The 25,239-nt window shown below is 40.6% G+C and overlaps 1 protein-coding gene across 4 annotated transcripts in view; it reads right to left on the bottom strand.

The window, feature by feature from the left end:
- FNDC3B (fibronectin type III domain containing 3B) overlaps positions 1 to 25,239 on the bottom strand; it is a 350,111-nt gene that overhangs the window by 35,546 nt on the left and 289,326 nt on the right. For 3 of the 4 annotated variants that reach the window (XM_059920533.1, XM_059920536.1, XM_059920535.1), the window contains exons 13-22: positions 24,086 to 24,260; positions 22,150 to 22,236; positions 20,814 to 20,952; positions 18,913 to 18,984; positions 16,701 to 16,819; positions 14,661 to 14,766; positions 13,589 to 13,761; positions 11,258 to 11,371; positions 10,789 to 10,938; positions 4,776 to 5,056 (exon numbers count right to left, since the gene is read on the bottom strand). In XM_059920533.1, the coding sequence (XP_059776516.1) occupies positions 4,776 to 5,056; positions 10,789 to 10,938; positions 11,258 to 11,371; positions 13,589 to 13,761; positions 14,661 to 14,766; positions 16,701 to 16,819; positions 18,913 to 18,984; positions 20,814 to 20,952; positions 22,150 to 22,236; positions 24,086 to 24,260 (1,416 nt within the window). The remainder of the gene's footprint in view (positions 1 to 4,775; positions 5,057 to 10,788; positions 10,939 to 11,257; positions 11,372 to 13,588; positions 13,762 to 14,660; positions 14,767 to 16,700; positions 16,820 to 18,912; positions 18,985 to 20,813; positions 20,953 to 22,149; positions 22,237 to 24,085; positions 24,261 to 25,239) is intronic. The other variant, XM_059920537.1, reaches the window with a different exon arrangement.

The following is a 25,239-nucleotide window of genomic DNA, read 5'->3' as shown; positions in this document are numbered from 1 at the left end:
CCTATTATGTAAAGTAATTATCCCCATTTTACAGATCAGAAAACTGAGGTACAGAGAGCCTAAATAGCTTGCCAGAGGTCACAGAGGCACCAAGTGAGAGACTCAGGATTGATGTCAAGGCTATCTGACTCCAGTCCACTACTTTTGAACTACTTAGAACTTGTCTCTTTATAAAGCCCACTTCATCTTGTTAGAATGAAATGATTTATGATTCACTTCTTGACAGGTTTATGTAGTGCTTGACATATACTAAGGACTCAACAAATGTTATTTTCATCCCCATTTTACCTAGCAAAAACAGCACAGCAAACAAATCTACCTTAAGTTTTAGTTATTTGACAGCTCAATATTAGTCAGACATATAATGAGGTTGCCAAAAAAAGTAATCTTAGGCAACCTTACTAACTGCTCAATATGGAGAACAAGGAAGGTGACAGTCTTGCTCTGCTCTGAGCCAGCCAGACAGTTCCTGGAGGTCAGGGTACTACTCATTCAAGAGGCCATCAAGAAACAGAAATCACCCGATGAAGAGGATTGAGGGGGTTATAGAAAACCCATGCCAGTGAAGACAGATCTGAATGAAGTGAAGATGGTTAAGTAGGAGACAGCTGAAATAATAAGATAATGATGTCTAGGCCCTAGGAGTGGGGCTCAGACTTCTTTTGCAAAACCTCTCCAGGTGATTCCTAAATACATTAGCATTCCAGAATCATTGCTCTAGGGTAGAGTTCTCAAACTTTTAACATGCATCAGAATTTCCTGCAGGGCTAATTAAAGCAAGGAGTGCTGGGCCCCAACCCGAGGGTTTCTGATTTGCAGGCCTCCAGTAGGGCCTGATACATTGCATTTTAATAAGTTTCTAGGTCATGCTGATGCTGCTGGCCCAGGAACCATGCTGTGAATATCACTGCTCTAGGGGAGAGCCCTGGATCAACTGAGTAGATTTCAGCTATAGAGAGGTTTTGACAAAATATAAGGGAAACTCTGTAGAAACAGAGTTGTCCACGGCTGGAATGCACTGCCTGGCGAGTAGAAGCTGAAAGCACTGCTCCATCACTGGAGATGCGCACGCCAGGGTGCTGGGAGGGGGTGACACCAGGCAATCTTGTCTCAGCTCACAAAGCCTATGGCTCCCTGTGGCAGGAAGCATGCAAAGGAAAGCTACGTCTCTGTTTTCAATAACATTTTTTTCTCTGCAAACCAAAACACAAACTCAGTTCTAAGCTTAAAAGTAATGTCTTTAAAAATATCATTGTAATTCCAACCAAATTCCATACAGGGTGTCAGCAAGCCAGTGGATAGTTTGGCAAGCACCAGTGGAGAAGGGATGGATCCATTTTTCTGTCAGTAGGTTTGCTGGAGAGGTGCACATTTCTGTCCCAGCAAGACAGAGAAAGAATAAACTCCGTGTGAGAACAACGTGTAACTGCTAAAGGTTAAAAACAACAACAACAACAACAACAAAAAAAACCCAAAAGAAACAAGCCCCGTTGCCGCTTAAAATGTTTCATTCCACATTTTTATCTAGAACATCATGATCTGTTCACTTATATTTTAACCAATTTATGGGACAAAAAAAGGTGAGGTAAAAGTTGATTGGACTAAAATTATACCCTTAGTTCCCTGAAATACTCATTTTGTATTTCACCACAATTACTGCAATTGTGTTTTTGAAACATAAAAGAACAAGACTATGGGTTGACTGGAGTTCTACTATAGAGAATCCAATTAGGTACTATAGAAATAAAATTCCTTAAGTTGGACAAAGATGACCTTAAATATGAAACATCCAATTTATTTACTGATTGGCCAGCAAATACTCTGGCTAAATCTTTTTTTTTTTTTTTTTTTTTTTGCCAAGAACACAATATGACTTAGGGCCAAAGATCTGTCTTTTCTAAAGCTGTACATTTTTCATGCAATCTGTCTAAAATGGTGTCTTCCAAGCTACCCTGGAAGGTTAAGAGGTGACATCCTCCCAATGTGACTTTCCACGTTCAGCTCAATATAGCTAGCCTTGCATATTAATACTGAAATGAATTATTTATGCTACATCCATTAAATGCTTTTAAAATAGATTCTTGAGGTTTCACTATCCAAATCTAAGCTCTGTACATTACTAAACCATTTCATCTTCTCCAAAACAGAATTAATCTCTGAGGTACTTTTTAACATGTCTTTAATCAACCACTTATGTGGAAGATATTCTTGATAATTTCCACTGTAACTGGCATTTCATCAATAAGCAAAGATCCCCTACGTCAGTTCCTTCATTTGAGCTTTTGACCTCTAGATTTCTTTCTTGAAGTCATTCAACTATATGTTGACTAATAAACATCAGCGTTCCTCCAATATCAACCTTCTAAAACCCGTAAAGTTTTATAATCATTTAAGCCACCTTTAAGGTATGCATAATGGCAGGAAGAAGCAAAATTCTCAGGCTGACACCTTGCCCTAAAAGCCCTTTTGTGATTTCTGACCCGAATGTTCAGAGGACTGACCTGAGGATCTGAGTCCAGTCTGCGTAGACATGGGGTGGATCACACTGGACAAAAGACCTTTCAGTGAGCCCTGAGCCACTGGCTTCTTCATAGGTTTTCTGGCCTGAGGAATCCAAGTCAGGCAATGTTCTGGACATGCAGTCTCTTAGAAACAGCTAGGGGATGACATTCACTTGGTCATTTTCCCCCAGAGATACACCTCATGGTCAGGTCTCCTTAAAGCATCATCACTGGGGAATGTCCCTGAGGTCAAGTTCTGGGTTTAATTCATCTCTGGATTTCCTCAGCACCTGATTAGAGTGCTCTGGACACAATGGTCAGTCAGTATTTGGTTAGCAATCAAAGGTGGTGGCTGGTTTTCTGAGACTGGCTACAATGCTAAAAATGAAAAAATGCCCTTGGCCTGCCTCTTCATCTATATTAAGTCATACCGCCTTTATTCAGTTTCTAACTTGATTCCCACTTCAAACCATCCTGATCATTCTGAACCCTGGGTCTTCCTCTTTGAAATGCCAACAGGATTCTGTACAGTGTTATTTTCAGCCTGGGAGGTCACAAACATCTGCTATCTTAGGTTGCTGTTAAGTGTCCCCCAACTCCCTGAGTGCTCTGAGGGCAAGGATAGTGTTTATCACTATTTCATAGACCCTCAGTGCATAAGTACTGCGCCCCAGAGATTTCTTAAAAGAAGGAAAGACTAAACAAAAAACTGTCACTGTTTTGAAAAGCAAAATGAATACACTTATATGCATCATTCACAAAAGACTTGGTAAGAGAGGGAAAGTAGAAATAACATGCTTAGGCAGGATGGAACTTTAGTATCTTACAGCTGTTAAGCTGGTTTCTTTCTTCAGTTTCTGGGGATAAAAAAAGGTAGTCTATTAGATTATAACATTAGAAAACACTGCAGAAAAAAAATAAGTGAAATGATAAACCCTTTTCTAGCAGTGAGTTTACCTGCCTGCCCTTCATTCCCCCTGCCCTACCCCAAGAAGAACTAGTTTTCCAGGGTGCAGATCTTGGTGATGATGAAAATTACAATACATGTTTACTGTGCGCTTGCTATGTACTGCTGGGCTCTATACAAGCATTTAATATTTGTTTGCTTACTCCTTACAACATGCTTTTGAGGTAAGTAATCTTGTTCTCCTCACCCTGTGGAAGCAGCTGGGACACTGAGAGGTTAAGTAACTTGCCCAAAGACACAGCTAAGGACCTGTATCTGAATCTGTGCTCTACTTCACCTCCTTGAGAAGCCGTTTAATCTGACAAAGGGCACTGGACTAACCAGATGGTTCCTGCACTCCTCTAACACTAATCCTAAACTTCTCTGTTTTGGTCTCCCAGCTATGGCACCCTGGGGACAGAGTTAAATGACTTGAAATCTTAAGAGGCTATGTTGAGAAAAAGGTGTGTGAGAAGAGGAAGGTAAGGTGCTGGCTCCCTGACAGGAACTCTGGGGAAAAGGAAGAATGCAAGTGGTAACTGAGTTTTGCTGGGTGGAGTGTGATGTGATGTCTTTTCTCTGGCCCCTCGTGAAATCCTGGGTAAAAGCTCCATCACAAACGCTCTGTAACAGTGTGTCTGCTTTGGGGGATCAGAAGAATGGCAGAACCCTGCTTCAGAGGTGGACCAAGTACATGCTGGGGACAGAAGGTGTCCACAGCGTGATGAGTCACAGTAAAAACACGAAGAAAAGTAGTTTATCAAAAAACCAACAAGGGGCTTCCCTGGTGGTGCAGCGGTTGAGAATCCGCCTGCCAATGCAGGGGACACGGGTTCGAGCCCTGGTCTGGGAAGATCCCACATGCCGCGGAGCAACTGGGCCCGTGAGCCACAACTACTGAGCCTGCGCGTCTGGAGCCTGTGCTCCGCAACAAGAGAGGCCGCGATAGTGGGAGGCACGTGCACCGCGATGAAGAGTGGCCCCCACTTGCCGCAACTAGAGGAAGCCCTCGCACAGAAACGAAGACCCAACACACCCAAAAATAAATAAATAAATAAGTAAATTTATTTAAAAGAAAAAAAACCAACAAGGAGGAATTGATTTGAAATGGTAGGTGAAATTCCCCCTCAAGGGTTAGGATTTGTATCAATTTATAACCGACTCATAAAGTAAAAAGTAGTACAAGTTTTTAAGCTATATTAGCATTTAGTACTCAAATATATTAAGAGTGACTAGAATTCACCCATTTGGCCTTTAGGACCTGAAGGGTCTGTAGCCCCAAGTGCTGAGGTGTCCATGCAGCTTTATTTCAACTTTCCTGCACTCACCGGTAGGTGGTTTCCGGAAGGAGATCTTTCATAACGTGGGTGGTGGTATTGCCCACGGTGATGCTAGTGTCCCCAAGATCAATATTATAAGCAAGGATTTCAGATCCATTATTGCACGGTTCTTCCCAGTTCAGTACAAGGCACACAGAAGGCGGATCAGGATAGGCATTGAGGGTCTCCTCCTCCAGGACACACAGAGTGGAGACAGGGTCAGGGGCAGATGCTGGTGTCTGGCAAAGGACAAGCTCACTGTACGGTCCTGCTCCAGCTTGATTAACAGCCTGAAAAACAGAATAGCGAGACAAAGTCCACATTACCCCATGAGCACATTCTAATGCCTCCACATTAGGCGTTAAATAAATCTAAAGTAACATACGATTACTGCTAGAAATGTAGGTAGAAATAAATCCTCCACAATGTTCATGTTAATACCACTTTCTAAAAAATACCAATCATATCTTCTCTGCTAATAAGAGAGAACATCGCCATCACCGTTTCTTATGAAAAATAGTTTTAAAATAACACTTTATATTTGCATAGCCCACTTCAGTTTATGTATTGTCTTATGCAATCTTCACAATAACCATCTGAGGTAGATAATATATGGCAGGTATTCTTATCTGCCTTTCACAGAGGAGGGAACTCAAAGTCAAATTAAGAACTCAGGCCCCAGATTTAGATGCCAAGCTGGGACCAAAATTCAGTAATCTGACTTTCAACTCAAGTGCTGCTCTGGAAGAGCTATAGGAATTTTAGAAAAGATACCTACTGTTTTCCATGTGAATGCTAAATTCATATCTGGAGTCAATGCTCAGCCCTCATCTGACTTTACCTGAGCGTCACCGCTGACAACTGATCACTCACTGCTTTCAAATCCTCACTCACTCGGTCTCTGGGACCGTCTTCTTGTTTCTATTTTGCTGCTGCCGCTGCTTCTCAATCACCTCTCCTGGCTGCTACTCATTACCGGGATCTTTCAGCACTGGAGGGCACCAGGCCTTGGGCCTTGCACACCCCTTTGTCATCTCTGCTTAAACTCCGGGATATCTCATCTTGTCGCAGGGAAATATAATGCCATTTATATCCTACTCCCAAATTTATTTGTGTAGCTCAGACCTCTGCCCTGAATGCGAGGCTAGTGTATTCAACTGCCTACTGAATAGTTCCACTTAAATGTCAAATAGGCATCTCAAACCTAAGTGTCTGTACAGCTCTAAGACTCCACCCCATCCCTGCTCGTCAAAAACCCCACTGTACCTCCTGTGGTTTTCCCCATCCTTCAGGCTGTTCAAGTCATATCTCTGAGTCAGTGCTGGACATCTTTCTTCCTCTCATACCCCTGCAAAAAGCATCAGCACATCCTTTCCCAACCTAGTCCAACTACACTCTTTCATATCTGGTTGCTGTAATGACCTCCTAACTGGTACCTGTGTCAGCCCTTGCCCCACAGTCTGTATTCACTGTCCCTTCAATGGCCTCTCACCGGATACAGAATAACCTCTGAAGTCCTCACAACTGCCTATAAGACCCTATCTAATCTGCTCACCGCCACCACCTTCCCAAAGAGCCCAGGACCACTCTGCCTTCATCGTCTACTACCCTCCCTCTCACTCCCTCTGCTCCAGCTACACTGGCCTCCTTGCTGTTCCACAGGGACACTAAATTTGCTCTCACCTCAGGGTCTTTGCAACTTGCTGCCCTTTCTGTCCACACAGCTTTTCCCCAGACATCTACACAGCCCATTCAATCGTATTCTCAGGCTTCTCTCGAGTGTTGCCTTTTCAGGGAGACCTCTTTGAACACCATATTAAAACTTATAGTCACCCCTACCCCAACTCCCGTGACCCTCCTCATTTCTTATTTCTCTTCTCTGCTTTTATTTTCATCATAGCGTTTGTCACCAGAATAGTATATATTTCATTTAATTACTCCCTTGATTAGAATGTAAGTTCCACAAGGGCAAGGCTCTCGGGTTCACTGCTGTAGCCCTGGCAACTAGAACAGTACCTGACACAGAGTGTGTGATCAATAAATGTTATGAACAATATTTTTTTCCTTGTAAGAACATTTGGGGACTTCCCTGGTGACGCAGTGGTTAAGAACCCGCCTGCCAATGAAGGGGACACGGGTTCGATCCCTGGTCCGGGAAGATCCCACATGCCATGGAGCAACTAAGTCTGTGAGCCACAACTACTGAGCCTGTGCTCTAAAGCCCGCGAGCCACAACTACTGAGCCCACGTGCCACAACTATTGAAGCCCGCGCGCCTAGAGCCCGAGCTCTGCAACAAGAGAAGCCACTGCACCACAACAAAGAGTAGCCCCCGCTCGCCCCACGCGCAGCAACAAAGACCCAACGCAGCCAAAAAAAAAAAAAAAAAAATTGGCAACCTCCTTACAAAAAAATGAAGGTGAAGTACTCTAAAATCTCGTTTACTTCATGGGAGAGCTGATGAGGACAAATTATAATACAAAAGGAAAGTAGTCTGATCTCTTAAATCAAAGGTTCACTATAATGCCTGTGTATCAGTTAATTTCAAAGAAGCAAGCTAAGAGCATTCATTTGCTATCAAATCACTTTTGAAACCTTTCTGTAATATTTTTTTACATCAAGTCCCATTTCATGACAACACCAGCTTTCTTTCTGGTAAAATTTTTATGTCACAAATTAAGAGTACAGTAAGTCCCCTACATATGAATGAGTTCTGTTCCGAGAGTGCGTTCATAAGTCCAATTTGTTCGTAAGTCCAACAAAGTTAGCCTAGGTACCCAACTAACACAATTGGCTATATAGTACTGTACTGTAATAGCTTTATAATACTTTTCACACAAATAATACATAGAAAACAAACAAACACAAAAAATAAAGAAAACATTTTTAATCTTACAGTACAGTACCTTGAAAAGTACAGTAGTACAGTACAACAGCTGGCATACAGGGGCTGGCATCGAGTGAACAGGCAAGAGGAGTTACTGACTGGAGGAGGGAGAGGAGGTGGGAGATGGTAGAGCTGAAGGATCGTCAGCAACAGGAGACGGAGGGCAAGCTGCAATTTCATGTGAACTAACTTACGTGACTGGACATGGGAACGCACGTTCGCAACTTTGAAAGTTAGCAACTTGAAGTTTCGTATGTAGGGGACTTACTGTATATATTTAGAGATTTTATTTTTGGATACAAATTTATCACAGGGGCAGAAAAATAAGACACTGTGGAGCCAACTTTCATATCAACTAAGGCTTTAATCACCATGTAACAGAAGGAAAAGAACATGGCTTTTAGAGTTGGAGCTTTGTTCACATCTGGATTCCATTATTTACTAACTGTGTGATCTTAGGCAAATTAACATCTCTGTTTCCTCAGATGTAGAATGGGGATAGTAACATATAATTCATAGAGTTATTGTAAAGATTAAATTTGTTAACATGTCAAATCCTGGCAGAGTATATCAGGCCAGCTATCAGTGCTTCACTTCCCTCCTTCTCCCTGGGAAAATCAAGAACAAAATAGCAATAGCAATTTTCCTAAATCTTCCTAAACCTATTTTCTTAAAACAAAACAACAACGAAATACTTTATTTTGAACTAATTTTAGACTTACAGAAAAGTTGCAAAAATAGTGCAGAGAAATTTCCATATAATCTCTCACCTTGTTTCCCCTAATATTAATACCTTACATAAGTATAAAACAATGATCAAAACCAGAAGATTAACATTGGTACAACGGTATTAACGCTGTACAGACCTTATGTAGTTAGATTCAAATCTTACCAATTTCCGATAATGTTCTTTCTCTATTCCAGGATCCTGCCTAGTTTTGTTCTATGGAAAATGCTTTCTAGAGTTATACCACTTATTATATTACCAGTTTACAAAGGAAACAATTCAAAAGAATCTTAGTAAAATATAAGAGTATGTCTATAATATACAATATGCTTCATGTGAATAGAATTACTTGGGTACATGGTAATTAAAATATTCAAACAAGAAATGTTCCACCCAATTTTTATAAAACACAGTATAGGTATCACAGTGATTTAATTTTTAAGGCACCAAATAGTCAAAAGAATATTCATCTTTGGGCTTCCCTGGTGGCGCAGTGGTTGAGAATCTGCCTGCTAATGTAGCGGACACGGGTTAGAGCCCTGGTCTGGGAAGATCCCACATGCCGCAGGGCAACTAAGCCCATGTGCCACAATTACTGAGCCTGCGCGTCTGGAGCCTGTGCTCTGCAACAAGAGAGCCCGTGATAGTGAGAGGCCCGCGCACCGCGATGAAGAGTGGCCCCCACTTGCCGCAACTAGAGGAAGCCCTCGCACAGAAATGAAGACCCAGTACAGCCCAATAAATTAAAAAAAAAAAAAAAAAAAGAATATTCATCTTTAACCTGACTTTGTAGTAATGTCAAATGAAAATAATTCAGATTTGGTCTATAGGTATCAAGAAATCAATACAGGTTGGGGAGACCCCTTTCCTGGCAATACTTCTTTAGCATAGCAATGGCCTTGAAAGTGCTATCCCCTTCATAGGGTCTGACTCATTTTATGACAATTAAGTATAGACACTTGAAAATATTTACTATTGTTGACAGGGAGGCAAGATTATTATGCAGGCTCTATTCTTACCAATGTATCTTTTAAAATGCAGTTTGGGGAAGTTAATGCTAAGTGACAACATATACCCGGAAAGGAAGAAAAGGAAGTAGAATATTTTAAAGAGACACCAAAACTCGTAAAGCAGATTGAAGTTGTTTCCTGTGATGGCAGACAGTTTTTATTTATATGCTGCCTTGTTCTGAAAACAGGAGCGTAGCTCATAATTTAACCTCTTCCCAATGACTCAGCATCGCTGTTAGAAAGGTCAGATAACCTGCTATGACCCTGACTCACTGATGAATGGTTAATTACATCCCAGGCCCTCCGTTCTAGAAGGAAGGTGTGTATAATGAAAGAGTTTAGCCAGAAATGTTTATGACAAAACAGACTTCAGAATTCAACAGAACAGCTTCAGTTGATCTGGAAAGTTAACTTAAGAAGGGAATATTTTCTCCAAAGAGGCCCGAGGCCAGAGACACTGAGAGTAGATGGGCTTGTAATAAGCAACATGATCCATGACTTAAATCAGGTGGAAACCTAAATCTGGCATCTTTCATCTTTGCTTCTTTATCTATTTAAATCTAAACATGTATGAAGAAAGAATTCTTCAAGGTCAAGAACCACAACTGATTAATCTTTGTATCTCTCCTTTTGATCATCGGGATCATCCTTTGATTCTGGCACAAAGTGGTGCTCAAGAAATGTTACCGAACAAATGGAAAGAAATGAACAAAGAACCCTGTTTTCTCAGGACAATATGGTTTTTCAAAGGAAAAAAAAATATTTACCCAAGTCAATAAAATGAAAGTAAACCCATGATTATTGTCACTCTTAGGGGTTAGGCTAGGAGCCAATTATTCTTCATGTTATTCTATTTGGACACCCAAGCGTAAGCTTACCGATAAACCAGCCTTGTTAATGGTCACTGGGAAGTGGGAGGTGGGTCCTAACGATTGAATGCAGACTGGTTCTGACTACCCTAGTGTTTGTTTTTGGCTCCATTTAACATCTGGAATGGGAAGTTTTAAGTGTTTTTTGCCTTTTGTCTAAGTTGGCTTTCCCACCGAAATGTGCATCTCAGAAAATTCAGACAGAAGGCATCTTCCCTAAGGAGCTGTGCCACCTTTGCCTTGGACTCGGTCCTTTATTCAGTGAATTAACCAGCAAGCAAGATGCAAGCGTGGTGAGAAGTACAGTGGAGATGATTCTGGTTTTGGTCCTACTTTTTAGGACCTCTTAGAGAAGCAAAAATTAACTGTAAAATACCAAAACAATTACATTTATTTTTATTTAAAAGAACTCTTTTTTTCCATATCGCCCCTCCTGATGGCCTCCATCACGAACGTCTGAGTAAGTTTCCCAAAGAGTCTATCATGGAACACCAGTATTTGTGAGAAATGTCCGGACGGTGTCAGCCTACCTGTAACCTACAGCAATACTGCGCAGCAGGCAACAGATCCCTCATTTCAAAGGCGGCGTCTGTCCCATGATAAATGAGTTCTAAGGATTCTTCATCTTCTCCCCACTCCAACCTGTACTCTGAGATATCAGCACCAGAGCTTTCAGGACTCTGGAAAACAGAAATTTAAGTGGTTAATTTCACTGAGAGGAAAATCCTATGATGTTTGTGTTCAATTAACGAAACTGAGAAAGAGAGCAACATGCCTTAGGATATTTCAAATACATGAAAAGAAAAGCATGAAAAAGATACTCAATTTCCTCTCAATTCTGACAAGTGGTAAAATTTCCATAACTCTTGGCAAGCGCCAAGGCAGATGACTGTGTAAAACCTATATGTGAACTTAAGCTTTGTGGGTCCCTCATAACTTGCACTGGGGGGCAGATAAAGTAGAAGAAACAAACTGATGCAGAACACGTGCCTGACTTACCTCCCAACTCACTAGGACACATCCATCAGGCGTAAAAGAGATACAAGGTGCTTTGCACTGTCCAGGAGGCCCTGCGGCAGTGGTAATTTCTGAGACATCAGAATAGGGACCATACTGAAAGAGAAAGACACATGCGTGCTTGCAGGGGTGTGTGTGTGCGCGCGCACGTGTGCATACAACACAAGCTTATAACCAAACAAGGGCTAGGCTAATGCCATCATCAATACAACTGATTAAAAGTATTACCTAATGGTGTTCACTTTCAGTTGAATATGTAGGTTTTCTTCTAACATACATTCCCTAAGTAGTAAATGTCTATTTTATATATATATATATATATATTTATTTTTTTTAATTCAAAAGGATTAGAAAGTTGGTTTACTAAACATTTTTGCTGTGACCTAAGAAACAAAAAATGCTGACTTTTGCTACATCACAGCATTCTGCTTTAATTTCTCGGAAGGCTTCAAAGAAAACTAAGTCAGATGCACACTGAAGTTTAATTTTTAATGCATAAAAATCTTCGTGGAATTGTTGGTTATCAAATTTTGAGTATTTCTTCTAGTTACTGGTATTTTCCATTTGAAAACCAATGGCCCTGTTAATGTTTTCTCAGCACATGTTTCACATGTTTTCTCAACTACTTTAAGGTTTACACTGCACTCCTCTCTTCCACCACCATCAGTGACCACACTGCTCAGAGCCAACCACCGCTACAGATTTAAAACACGTCGAGAGAACCATCACCACCATGTTAACAGTGGGATATGTGATACTTCAATGAGTTGGGGCAAAGAGTAAAGTAATTTTCAGGTTAATGAAGTATGTGACTATGTTTTTCAAAATGGAAAAAAAAGATTAAAAAAAAAACCTAAAAACCTTTCACATTTTCTAACAATATAACCTGCAAATATACTGGGGGTGGGGGAGAAGCTCTCTGAAGTGGACCACAGAAGGTGATTATGAGTCAAATATAAGGTTAACTTCCAATACAACAGAATTTAAAAACAAGGCTGAAGATACTTTCTTTATATGATAAATTAGTGAAAGGAGAGAGAAAGTAAAACTCAAGTCAGCCCAGTTGCACGTTTATCTTTATCATGGCAGAAATCCTCTGAAAAATTGATGGGGAGAAGCACCAGATCAACAGTAAAATCGGATTTCTTCTGCAGCATCAGTGATCATCACCATCCATCCTCTTTTTACTTATAAAAGTTTGGGTGCATAGGCTTTCCTATCTTCTCACCAATACATTTTTATTGTCTAGTTTTGTTTGCGTGTGTGTGTGTGTGTGTGTGTGTGTGTGTGTGTGTTTTAATTTAAATACCTGTATCTGAAATTCTTTCCTAATGGGCAATTAGAAGAAATCCAGCTCCTGTTAAAGGTCTGTGATCATACTTCAGACCAAATGTTTTCATAGTCAGCGTGGCTAACACGAAACGGACTAAAGACAAACATACTTTGCTTCTGAAAGGCGTGAACAGGACCACCGAGAACTAGAAGAGTCATTGTCAACTTCTTGTCACTGTCAGTGGGCTTTCTTACTTGTAAAAACCTCATCAATTAATTACATCTATTTATCTGCATGGAGTGCATCTATACACACCACTGGCACTCTGTGGGGCTTTAGCAGTGGTTTGCTCTACCCACACCCTTCTACCTTCTTTTATGTTTCTGCCCATCTTTGACACACCAAAAAGCCCTGTAGTTTCTGGGTCACTTCACTCTCATTATGAATTGCCCCCCAATCCATATCACTCTGCGATTAAAAAAAACAAAAACCAATCACCTTTGTGGATATAATATAGACATACTCTTCCAATCTCTAACAGCCCACCCCGACAACTTCAGATGGAGTAGTAAGAAGGACCAGAGTGTTCTACAGTTTTCACTTGAAATAAACAAAAAAAAAATATACTGGCCTCCCTAGCCTCTACCCCAGTCCAGTTTTAAAAACTGACCTAAGACATTGCTGGGTAATTTAGACAATATGATAAAGAAATATTATGTAGTCCTAGTTTCCCATAACTGATTTATACAGTCGATGAGAAAATAGGAAATTATTTTAAAAACTACCAAAAGCATCTAAAGGGTGATGTCGTTATTAACCTTGAACTCTACCTTAATAGAATGATATGAGGACAAAAGAAACAAAATTTCCAATGTTGGGTCTACATGAAATCAAAACAGTATATCTTCAGAAATTAGATTTTACATACACTTCTTTAATGGTTGTCAAGGTTGGACAGATACTGCTAAGGATTTTAGGAGGGTAGAAACGGAAGTGCCGGGACCCTACATTTCCGTTACGGTGTATAAGCGTGTACTCACCCCTCCATCATTCAGAGCTCTCACCCTGAAGCGATACATGGTTCCGGGAAGCAGGTTGCCAACGGTGCACTCAAGCTCGGGCCCGTGGTACACCTCCGAAGCTACATCCTCAGGTTCCGTCATCTCCACGCTGTACTCCGAGACCTCACAGCCACTTTCAGAGGCAGGAACATCTGGGAAAGGAGAATGTTTTTCATATCAGAACACTTTTGTGTTTCCAGTTGACCCTATCACACCTCACTTTCCACAAGGTTTGCAAAATATCATGTAGGTGGCCTGTCCTCGATATTTACAGAAGAACCCCATTCCAAAAAAAAGATATACAGAAGAAAGTTTCTGAATGACGTTACCCATACTTTCCAAAGCAAGTACGTTTAATGATATTAACAAAATTCCAAAACCGTAGAACTTTTAGGCAATTCCTTTCTATTCTAATGCCAGGTAAACACAAGAGATAGAGGGGAGAAAATCTTCTCCTTAACTTGAAACCAAAGGACACATTAAATCAAGTTAGAGGACCCAAAACCGGCACAATATTTTATTTTAGGCATAAGTGATGGGGAACAAGAGTCTGACAGCATTTTGCAGGTTTATATTTGCAGTTTTACAGGCTTGTAAATTGTTGACCCGACAGGAAATGCTAATACAGTTTGAGTCGATACAGTAAAACACCAGGACCCACACATAACAAGGCAGCAAAGATGAGGAGGAATTAGATGTTACCTGATGAACTATTTCTTGGTTTAACCTCTAAATTAAGCACAACTTTTATTTTATGAATAAAGCTGAAAAATTCCTGAAAAGACTGGCTGCTCTGAAACATCTTCTAGAAAAGTGCCCTCTGAGGGTAGAGGATGAACAGCACGTGTGGCACCATCAGGAATAGGAGGGTGAGTGACAACGCGGGGAGAATACAAACCCAAGCCCATGTACATTGAACAGAATATGGGCATTTTCAATAGAAACAAATATGGTTTTCAGAAGGAAGACCTGGAACTTGATTACAAAGCATTAAGTCTTAAACTCAATCTCCACTTGTCCAAACTGGCAACGTGAAGACGTGTTCACTCACCCCACTCTAAGTGGACTTCTTTGTGTTTTGGTCTACCCAAAACCCTCGGTGGGCGACACTGACCTGGTGCAATGCTTAGTGTGCGAACAGGGAGACTTTCAGAACACTGCAGGAGAAATACAGGAGAGAATCATCTCTTAGTTACTTCGAATTTATTAGAGCTCTATATACCAAGCAAATTCCACCCCATACCTGCAAATGCTACCAAAGAGGGTTACACATTGGATGTTTACACTTTTTATGCAATAAGATCTTCGTCTCTGTGTGTGTGGTGTGTGTGTGTGTGTGTGTATGTGTTTGTTTTAAGTATGGACATATACCTCATACAGCACTGGTAAAAATAATTATTTCTGATGTCAGATTTGTAGGCTGACTTTCCGAGTGTTGTGTATCCTAAGCACACGGTTATTTTCCTTTAAACAAAAATTAGAGACCCTTCATGAGGACAGAAGAGAACACAAAACAACAGCTGGATGAAGTTTTTAAATGGTGCCGTAAATGGCCAACCATCCACATACAGAGCAGAAAAGCAAATAAAGTCAATATTAATCAACTGAGTCTGACATTAACCAGCAGGTTCTGTTAATACTAAAATCAGCAGGCCTTCTTTTTTGCAGGATCTGGTTGCGTAAGGCTGGTGGTATGGAAGCTGACCCCTTCTTGAGACAGGAGGAACATGGTAGACCTATGCAGCTCAACCAAATTCAGCCTCCTTCCTGAGGAGACGAGGTGCAGAGGAGAGGTACTTAAGCATTCAAGGAGCGCTGCCGCTTCTGCGTAGCCTGGTGCAGCACCTCGCACGTAAGAGGAGCTCGCTGATCATCTGTAGCTTTGATGTGGACATCCCCACCCTGGGAGGCACTGCATAAACGTCGTCTAGGTGGACCTTTTTTTTTTTTTTTTTTTTTTTAACCTCAGAAGTCTGTCTATACGGACAGTCTAGATATCACAGTACCACTATCCTTGGGGGGGAAAGAAAATAAACACAAGATGACGTCAGAGGTGGGCTGAGTGGCAAAATTCGGCACCTGATGGCAGGTGTTCTCTTGAAAAGTCAACCCAGTACAGGGTAACAGGGTCATAAGCCACCACGGCGCGCCCGCTCTCTCTCAATACTAATTGTTTCAAAACCACAATGTTAAATATCTCTACAATGGAAACATCTTTTACCATATTGCCTCTCACTCACTTTCTGAATGTTAACATCATTTAGATAATAACTATTGATATCTCATTTCTAGAGCACTTCATGTGTACTTGTTACGTTGTTTTGAGCCTATGAGAACACTGTGAGGTTGAAACCAAGTTTCCTGACGTGTTGAATGGTTGGTCTAAGGTCATATAAATTGTAGACAATGGTGGTGATCCTTTTGTGATGTATAAAAATATTGTCACTATGTTGTGGACCTGAAACTTATGTAATACTGTAAGTCAATTATACTTCAATTTAAAAAAAAAAAAAGGAGACAGCAAGAGAACTGCTGCTGCCTACAGATGTGTAGGTTGGGCACTGCGTAATCACAGGAGGTGCCTTTCAGCTCAGTCATCATAGATTTATGTGGCTTTTACAATAATTTTCCAGCAGATGGCAGTAAAGTATCTCAAGGAAGGTGTGCCTCTCATTTTCACAAAACTGCCAGATGTGGTAAAAGCAAAGCTGTGCTGGAGGCCATATCTTTTTTGCTCTAAATTCTACGCTTTTCTATCATTGCAATAGCTGAGGTCCACCCCCTTATTTATTGGCTAATGCAAATTGCAGACCACCCTCAATTTTCAACTGTCAGGTGATCATGCCAAAGTCTTCTGAGAAATTAAGTGAGGGATGTACTTGGAAAGCAGCACAATTCAGGTGAGAATCATTTGGGTCTCTCTTTTTATTCCCACTAAAACACAATTTGGAAAACTCTAAATTCATGATGTGATACCATGGCAGGCTGCATTACCAAGATACATTTTTAAACAGCAGTTTATTCTGATGTTATAGTTAGGTTGTCTGAGTGTGACCAAAGATGTTTACTTTTATACTGAAACAAAACCAACCTGACTGTGTCCACCAGTACTTATGCAGCATGCTCGGAGTTTGTACAAAGCGCCTGGTTTCAAGTGGGTGAACGTGTGCTCTGTAGCCGACCCACTGTAGGCCACTTCCCACTGACTCGCTGCAAAACAAGATCCGAGTATGAGATTCTGCCTTTTGTAAAAACGTAACAGTACCAACCATTCCTGATAAGAAACAGCTCTAAGTGGTTTCCATGAAAACCAGCATCTCCTATTCTTTTTTTTTTTTTTTTTCCTAAACAGCCACAGTGCTCTCTTTCCATCTCCTTTACAAAGTTAAATACTAAAATAACATGGAGTCATTTTTAATACTTAGTACTGCTGGCTAGGCTACTTAATATCACCATGATTACATTTGCTGACTGTGAGGTTGGGATGCTGGAAAGCACACGAAATCTGTAGTTTGCCCCGCAGCAGGAGCCAGCGGACGGTGTGGTGTTGAGCAAGCTAGGAAGTGGTAATGGTGTGAGAAGCCCCTGAGGCCAACTGGGCAGGGGGAAGGCTGCTCGGCCACAAGGTTCCTGGTCAGACCAGGTCACCACTGAAGAGTTTCTCCCGGCTCTTATCTGCCTGGAGGTCACAGTGAGTGATAATCCCCATATAGACCGAGTCCTTTGGGTAAAGGCCTGCTGTCTCCATGGAGCCCCACTTAAAAGACAAAAACACTTGAGGGAGTGACATTAAAAATGAAAACACTCAGTGTGGCCCAGGTTATCTGACCACTTCTCGGGAATAAAGCAAGCAAGCACAGCCACTGGAGGGCCCTGGGTGAAGCTGATGCCACCAGGTGAAGAGCACTGGGGATGCTCCGACTGACTGCCTGCCCGCCCCACAACTCAGGGATGTTTACCCTCCTCTGTTTTGCTCCCACTAACACAATGTTTCCAGCAGACTATTTTAAAGGAGGCTTTTACTCCATGCAGTTGTTTTAGGGAAAACACTTTTACCCTGTTCCAAGATAGTTACTAACTTCCACAAATGCCCTCAGCTGCTTATTAGGTCAGATTTACAATGAAGCCACATGCACTAGGGCCATATGACAAGGGGGAATATTAAAGACAGTCATCCTGACACTACCGATCAAACAACCTGCACTGAAAAGGCAACTGGGAACAAGGACTACCGAGGAGATTCAATTAATCGTTAATGTCACGAACTGGCAAAGTTGTTAACTTTTAAGTACAGATGGCATCTACTTTTGATCTGTCACCAGTGGTCAAGAGAGCCACAAAAATTCAAAATATATTTAGGTTTTCATGATGAGCCACTGCACATCCCTGACTTCTCTCCTAGGTCAGATTTTTAGCATAGAATGTGATTTTATGTTAAGAACAGCTGTGCCCATCTCAAAGCATTTTCATGTTTTTCAAGCTTAAAATAGGGCCCAACTGACATGAGAAACAAAACACTCCAGGTGGCTATCGTGGCACAGAATAAAAAGCAAACCACACACCCGCATTGCTTGTTTGTAAAAGTTGCTGTTAACTCTTTCCTTTTTTCCCATATGCATCACTTTTTTAAAAAAAAATTTAAGTTACAGGGATTATTAGAGTGGTGAGATGGGTGTCATTTTTAAAGTTCGGATGATTATACTTTTTTCTATTAAAGCCTAATAAATTTTATCAGAAAGAAGATCTAAGAATGTTTTAAAAGACACTATAAAGGGAATCTCATCTCTAACACTGTCCCACTTTAATTCACCTCGTGTGACTAGTAATGAAGAAATAATCTGACTCAGAAATCACAACAAAAATGAAGACATTTTCTGAACGTGTTACAAAGTGTGACACTTGTCAGGAGCCCACAGCAATACTATATTTTGTCATCCTTTGTGCACCAAACTCATTTGCTGTCTCCAATTTATCCTTCCTGCTGATTGCTTCTGACACTTTCTCTGCTTATAAGAATTTCTAGAGAAAGCGTGCCAAGAGAGATGAAAAACACATTTATTCTATTAATTGGGACCTCTGGTTTAAAGAAATGACAGAAAATTTTAAAAACGACAAAAACATACATTTCAAGCAGACTCTAATCCCTGATGCTGTGTTTGAAAGAAAAAACTGTCAATATGTGATTAAGGCTTGTTTATCGTAGTACCTCTATCAACAGAATTAATGATTGCCCGCTATTATTATACAAATGTTTATCTTATTAGAAAACAGGACTTGAACAAAACAATTTCTACAAACTTCACCTTCAGAATTTCCATCAGTAATCTCCAGCAAGTACTTGAGTATTTCTGAACCACCGTTGTCCTTTGGAGGATCTGGAAAGTAAGCAAATGCCTTATTAGTTATAAAAGTATATTGATTTTTGTTAGTAAATATTATTAGAACACATAGAATCATATAATATACTGTCTAAATTCTGGATTCAACCAAAGGGCACAATAATTAATATATTATTTCACCCAACTCCTTTCTCGAAAAAAACAAAAGAAACAAAAACACTACAAAATCTTCTGATTATCAAAGTTCGTAGAGCTAGAAATGTCAAAAAGTTAGCATTTATTTAGTGAAACATGAACAAAACTCAAAATATGGATTGATTTTTCTAAGAGTTATGTTCATTTATTTATTTTGAGATTCTGAAGCCTGCTCTTCAATATTTGATGGTTTTTATATAAGACAAAATATACATATATTTCTTTTTAAAAATTACTTTATTCTTTTTTTTATTTCACTTATATCATCAGTGAGAGATGGAGAGGGAAGAAAAGGGAAGTGCAAAACTTATTGACAAAATAAATAAAAGATAAGAATATAACAAATCTGTTCCATCACAGTTTGCTACTAAGCAAACTTTGTATCCCACATGAACCTAATATAAAACCAGAGCTGTGGATCGATGAGAACCTGTACCAAAGAGCCGGTTTGAGGAGGAGGTTCCGGCCTGTAACTAGAGCCCCGTGCACCTTAGGTATCATATCTGTCTACTGCTAACTCGGTGCCTGCAAGAGTTTTCTTTTCTGAGCAGGAAAATACCTTTTTGCAAGACTACACAGAATTTGCCTCTACTATCAATTGGCCACCTCTGTATTTTAGATATACCCTCAGGTTACTCATATAGATTTAGAAACTTTAATTCCCGTCTCCTCTCACCTGTTATTTCCATTAATGTATGCAAACTTCGGTAATAGATATTTACAGAAATAATTAAAAAGTTAAATATAGCATATGGCTAATGAAAGTAAATACTCAGTGCTGACAGAACTTTCTAGGATATTCTGAGAAAAAAAGCTTTAGATCTGGCAAAAAGCACATCTAGATTTTTTGTTTCTCTTAATCGTATCCATCTTCTAGGGAATAATTCTGCCTCAAAATTACCACATAACTTGAAGCAGTTATATGTCTCAGTGGTTGGTCTCCAATAACAATTTAATAATATTTTAAATTCCCTTTACATTACTTGACTGCCAGGTAAAATCTTATTTTAGATTTCTATTTTTTTTTTTTTTTTTTTTGCCTGTTTGGTAGTTACTATTATTATATGACATTAGTGATAATCATACATATTATGTTTCACATACAGCTGCAAATGTTTATCAACATTCTAATGGCATTCATTTCACTGAAATAATCCATGCAGCAGGTGAGCCACAAAATCCTCTACCAGATCCCCACAAACACCATATGATGAACTTCAATATGAAAACTTCCTGAAGTCCAAGACTTCCGATGACATACAAACAACAAAAACTAGTCTTCCTAATTCACTGTAACTTAAACATTCTGTAAAATTTAATATGACTTACCTAAATTTTGAAATTATATTAAATATTGGTACATTTTTAAGGGCAAGCTATTGAAGAATGAAATATATTCAGAGATTACCACATTCAAATCAATAATACGTTAAAACTATAGGAGAAAAAAATGTGTCTTACAGGAAAATCATAAAGTAAATGAAATGCTCTTACAACTGTCAATTTTACCAGTTTGTAGAATTCTCAGGATGCTTCTCATACATATATTCCAAACGTGTAAAACTCCCTCAAATAATATGATTTGTTTATTGGTGTGTCACTACTGAAATTAATCAAGTTTTTAAAAAACCTGTCAAAAAAGCAGCAGCAGCAACAGCAACATAACATACCCCATTTAACACTAAAACCATGAGATGTAACTGGTCCTTTAATGAGGGGTCTTGTAGGAGGTCCAGGCCTGTCAGGACTCGTCGTACAAACCAAAACTTCACTTGGGCAGCTTTTCCCTTCCATATTAGAAGCAGTCAGCTATAACACAACCGAGAAAACATTAATATGCTTTAGATATCAGTTCTTAAACCAGTAGTGACTTTCAATATGGCAAGATCAAGGTATCCATAAACTCACATAGACACACTCACATATTCTCTTTCTCTCTCTCTCTCTCACAATCTCAAACTACTAATTTATAAGTGTTTCTTTAATGGAGTACTTAACTTATTTTCTATATAGTTTAGCTATTAACAATTAGAAATAAAACAAGGTAGGTTTTAGCCAAAGACATTTTTACCCTTTCAAGAAGACAAAACAAAACTAGTATGTCACCACCCAGTTCACAGTGTTTTGTGGAAGGAAACTATGGGGGAAAAGCAGATAAAAATAACCTTGCTTATTTAGGAGTAGGGCAATGCCACCTTGTGGAGAAATGCTAGCAGTATACCTATGATCTCACAGCCAGCATGGAGTAACAAGGAGTTTTAAAAATATCAAAAACTATCATTTTCCTTCAATAGTCACACCTGCCACTGGATAATCCGACAACTATTTACTAAGTGACTACTCCGTGTTAAGTAACATGATTTGGTTCACAAATTAAGAGAAGGAAAGGGGGAATCAGAAGACAACCACATCTCTCCAGAAGGCACACTGTCACACTAGAAAACATCGTGCTGTGCTAGAATCAACAAACAGTGGGCAGCACAGACGGCAGCCTGCTGTTCCCTTTTCTCCTAACGAGGTCGCAAAGAGTTCGCAAAGCTGTCTTCCGATTCACCGCATCGTCGCCCAACACGGAGCCCAAGTGGGGAGGGGTTGGGTAATAGAAGAGCAAAAGGAAAACGGCTGAGAAAAAGAAAATGGGCAAAAGAGCAAAGGGCAACGGAGAAAAGGGAAATCTGATTAAAAGAAGAAACTCCGAATAGAAAGGTGTGAAGTGCAGGTGAGAGACAGGTGCGCTGGGCACCTGGTTTGGGTCTTCCCAGGCAAGGGCATCTGGCCACGCTGTGATGCAATTTATTACAGCACATTACGGCAACAGGTTTCTTTCTCAAAAGTGGGTTTTAAAATTAAAGTTGGGTGTGTATTTCATAGATGTTACCTTAAAAGTGTAAAGTGCAGCGAACTTAAAAATCTTTTAACCTGTACAGTAGATTTAAAATGGTAAAGGGATGAAACATGAAACAGCTTCATTTTTAAGCAGTTCAGGTACCAAAATGACTGACTTACCCTGAACTTATACTGTGTGCTTCTTTTGAGATTTTTCACAGTACAGGTTAAATCCTCTCCAGTGTATTTTGGGTGGAAAAGGTTATCCTGAAAAGGCAAAGCCAGAAAGAAACATCAGTATCATAAAATCTGGGCATTAAATACCTCGTCTGTAGGATTTTTATATTGCCTCCTTCCATCATCACCAGTGGGCCAGAAGTCTGGCAGCTACACCAAAAAGAGGGCCAGAATCCCACGGTGCTTTTAGAAAAATTCAACTCTATCACATGATAATTTGTCCTGGATCTGGGTACTTTTATTGCAAGACTAACACTAATTTGAATGGGAACAATGCCCTCTCTTTGAGAGAGTGTAGATTTGCTTTGGAATAGACGTCACCATATACTTTTCTCACAGAGCAAACTTTTCTCGTTACTCAATAAGCATTTTAAACAATGAATTTAACCACCAAATTAACGAAGCTTATGTAGTTAAAAAAATTATCTAACAATGTTGTCATGAAAAAACGTTCTTGTACGGAGATCCTTACTGTCAAGCTGCAATGTGCTATGCAATCCACTGGCTGGGGTTTCTCACACAGTGTCCTCTTCTGGCCAAGGGGGAAAGCAGAGCTTGGATGGGGAAGATATAACCCTTCAACGGGATAAATATCCTACTGAAAGCTGACTGTACAGAATTCATTCAATAATATTCTCAGTCATGCACACATCCATCCGTCCACCCACCCATTCATCTTGGAGCACCTTCTATGCATCAGGCTCTCTTCCACGCTCTAGGGGTTTAGCACCGCCCAAGAACAGACTAAGTCTTGCCCATCAGAAACTGATATAATAGCCAGAGAAAGCAATTAACAAAAAAACCTACAGACAAATATGAAGCACGTTGTGTGGTGTTAAGTGCTATGAGACGAAAAATAAAGCCGGGTAAGAGGACAGAGTGGTGGAGCTAGGAAGCACTGCTTCCTACAGCTCTGCAGGCTCCTTAAGGCAGCCACATATGGCTCCTCCAATTTAAATGAAATACAATTAAAAATTCAGTTCCTTGGGCTTACAGCCACATTTCAAGGGCTCAGCAGCCACGTGTGGCTAGGCACTATCTTATTGGACAGCACACAATACAGAACATTTCCATCATCACAGAAAGTTCTCCTGGACAGTGCTGTTTTACAGGGTGGTCAGGAAAGGGTCATCCAAAGAGGTGACATGTGAGAAGGGACCTGAAGGAAATGAGGGAAGTAACTCAAAGATATCGGAAGGGGCGTGAGAGCCAGAGGGCACCGGAACTGCAAAGGTGGGGCGGGACGGCGCAGCTGGTACGCTCAGTGAGACTACAGTGGCAGGAACAAGGGCAGGAATGAAGACCCTGAATGTGGAGGACCTGCACTGCAAGAGCACTGGTTTTTCCTCTGGAAGAGAAGGGAAGGCACTGAGATGGGAAGGCTTCTGAGCAGAGCACTGACATGACTGTATTTGTATTTAACAGGATCACTCTGGCTTCGTGTGGAGAACAGACTGTAGTGTAGTAAGGATGAAAGTAGGGAAAATACTTAAGAGGCCACTGCAATAACCCAGGGGCGAGATGACGGTGGTTCAAAAAGTGTAGTAGCTGTGCAGATGCTGAGAAACGGTCAGATTTCTGGATACCTTTTGAAGGGAGATTTAAAAGGATTTGCTGACTGACGTATACAGACTGACATATATGAGGTCAAGGAAGAGCCCACGGGTTTCTGGCTTCCCCAAATGATAGCATGGGGATGCCACCTACTTGGATGGGGAAGACTGGGAAGGCCAGGCTTCTGCTAGTGGCTACAGTGGTAGAAATTAAGAGCTTGGCTTCAAATTTAGGCAGCGAATCTAATTTCACCAGTGCATCCTGTAGTTATGATAAAACTGACTTTACAGAACACACACAAGGGTATAAAATGTGCCAGACTTACATTTTCGTCCTCCTGGATTTCCAAGGTGTAGGTGACTACTTCCTCAGGTGAACAGCCTTCTGGTTTATTCCACTGCAATGTGACCCATGTGACCCCAGCTCGAACAAGTCTTGGTGCAGAGGGCATCTGAGGAATGTTTCCTAATGTGTAGCACACCACCTCTTGGCTATACCCACTGGAGAGAAACAGACCCGGTGAGACACGTTTAGAAGCACGGGAGGAGTCTCGGCATTTCAAAAGAGCAGGGACAAGCCTACCTGCTGCGCAACTTGCTTGGGTGGGAAAGTGTGGGGCCTGACAGGTTCATTGAGCAAAGGAAGGCAAGGATCCTTTATGTGATATTCCCTACCACAACTTCAATTTGCCCCAACCCACCCCCCCACCCCGCCCCCTGCACTGTTCTGCTTAGGTCTGCTACTAGAAAAGCATGCCATGTTACAGGACAATAGATTTAAAAATTTATTTCCCCCCAAAAGCACCCAGCAGAAAGCACAGCACAGTGTGATGGTGACAAGCTATGAGCCACAGCTACCAAGGAGCCTTCAAATCAATGTGAGAGCAAATAACCGTCTATTGATAAAATAAATGTTGTACAAATATATATGGTGCTATTTTCCAAAAGTTTGTAGATGCTTCTAATTCATTTACAAATTCTTGAACTGTAGAAGCCTTTATCATTATGACTGTTCAACCAGTGCACTCTAAAAATACAATGGCTATCATGGGTAGGGAAGGAGGGCTGTAAACCTTGTGGTCTTAAGAAGTTCTTCAGGCTGGAAAAAAGGTTGGGACCAATGATGTGCTGAACCTTTAAGAAGATTTTCAACAAGCAGTGATGAAAGAAAAAGATTTTTTCCTTAATCAACAGTTACCCAAGAAGTGCAACTGAAATACGGTCTTTTCAAAGCACCTTTAATCCATTGATGCTTCACCATAAACCTGTTCTTGCCTTTCTCTAGCAGCCTGGAGGCAAGCCGTGTGTCCTACCCAGTCCAGATTTTCTCCAGTCCTGTGAGTATCTGCCCGGGCTTGACAACAATGGATGGCCCAGCAACTCTTTCTTTGTATCAGGAAACACTCAGACATAATTGAAAAAAGGCAACTGAATGAGTAGCTTGCTAAAGTGATGAAAGAAAAAGGCACACAATCTGAAA

This window comes from Balaenoptera ricei, chromosome 4, assembly GCF_028023285.1.
Source record: "Balaenoptera ricei isolate mBalRic1 chromosome 4, mBalRic1.hap2, whole genome shotgun sequence".
In the NCBI taxonomy this organism is placed as follows: domain Eukaryota; kingdom Metazoa; phylum Chordata; class Mammalia; order Artiodactyla; family Balaenopteridae; genus Balaenoptera; species Balaenoptera ricei.
Note: the sequence above shows the minus strand (reverse complement) of the source record. Positions and strands in the feature narration are given on the sequence as shown.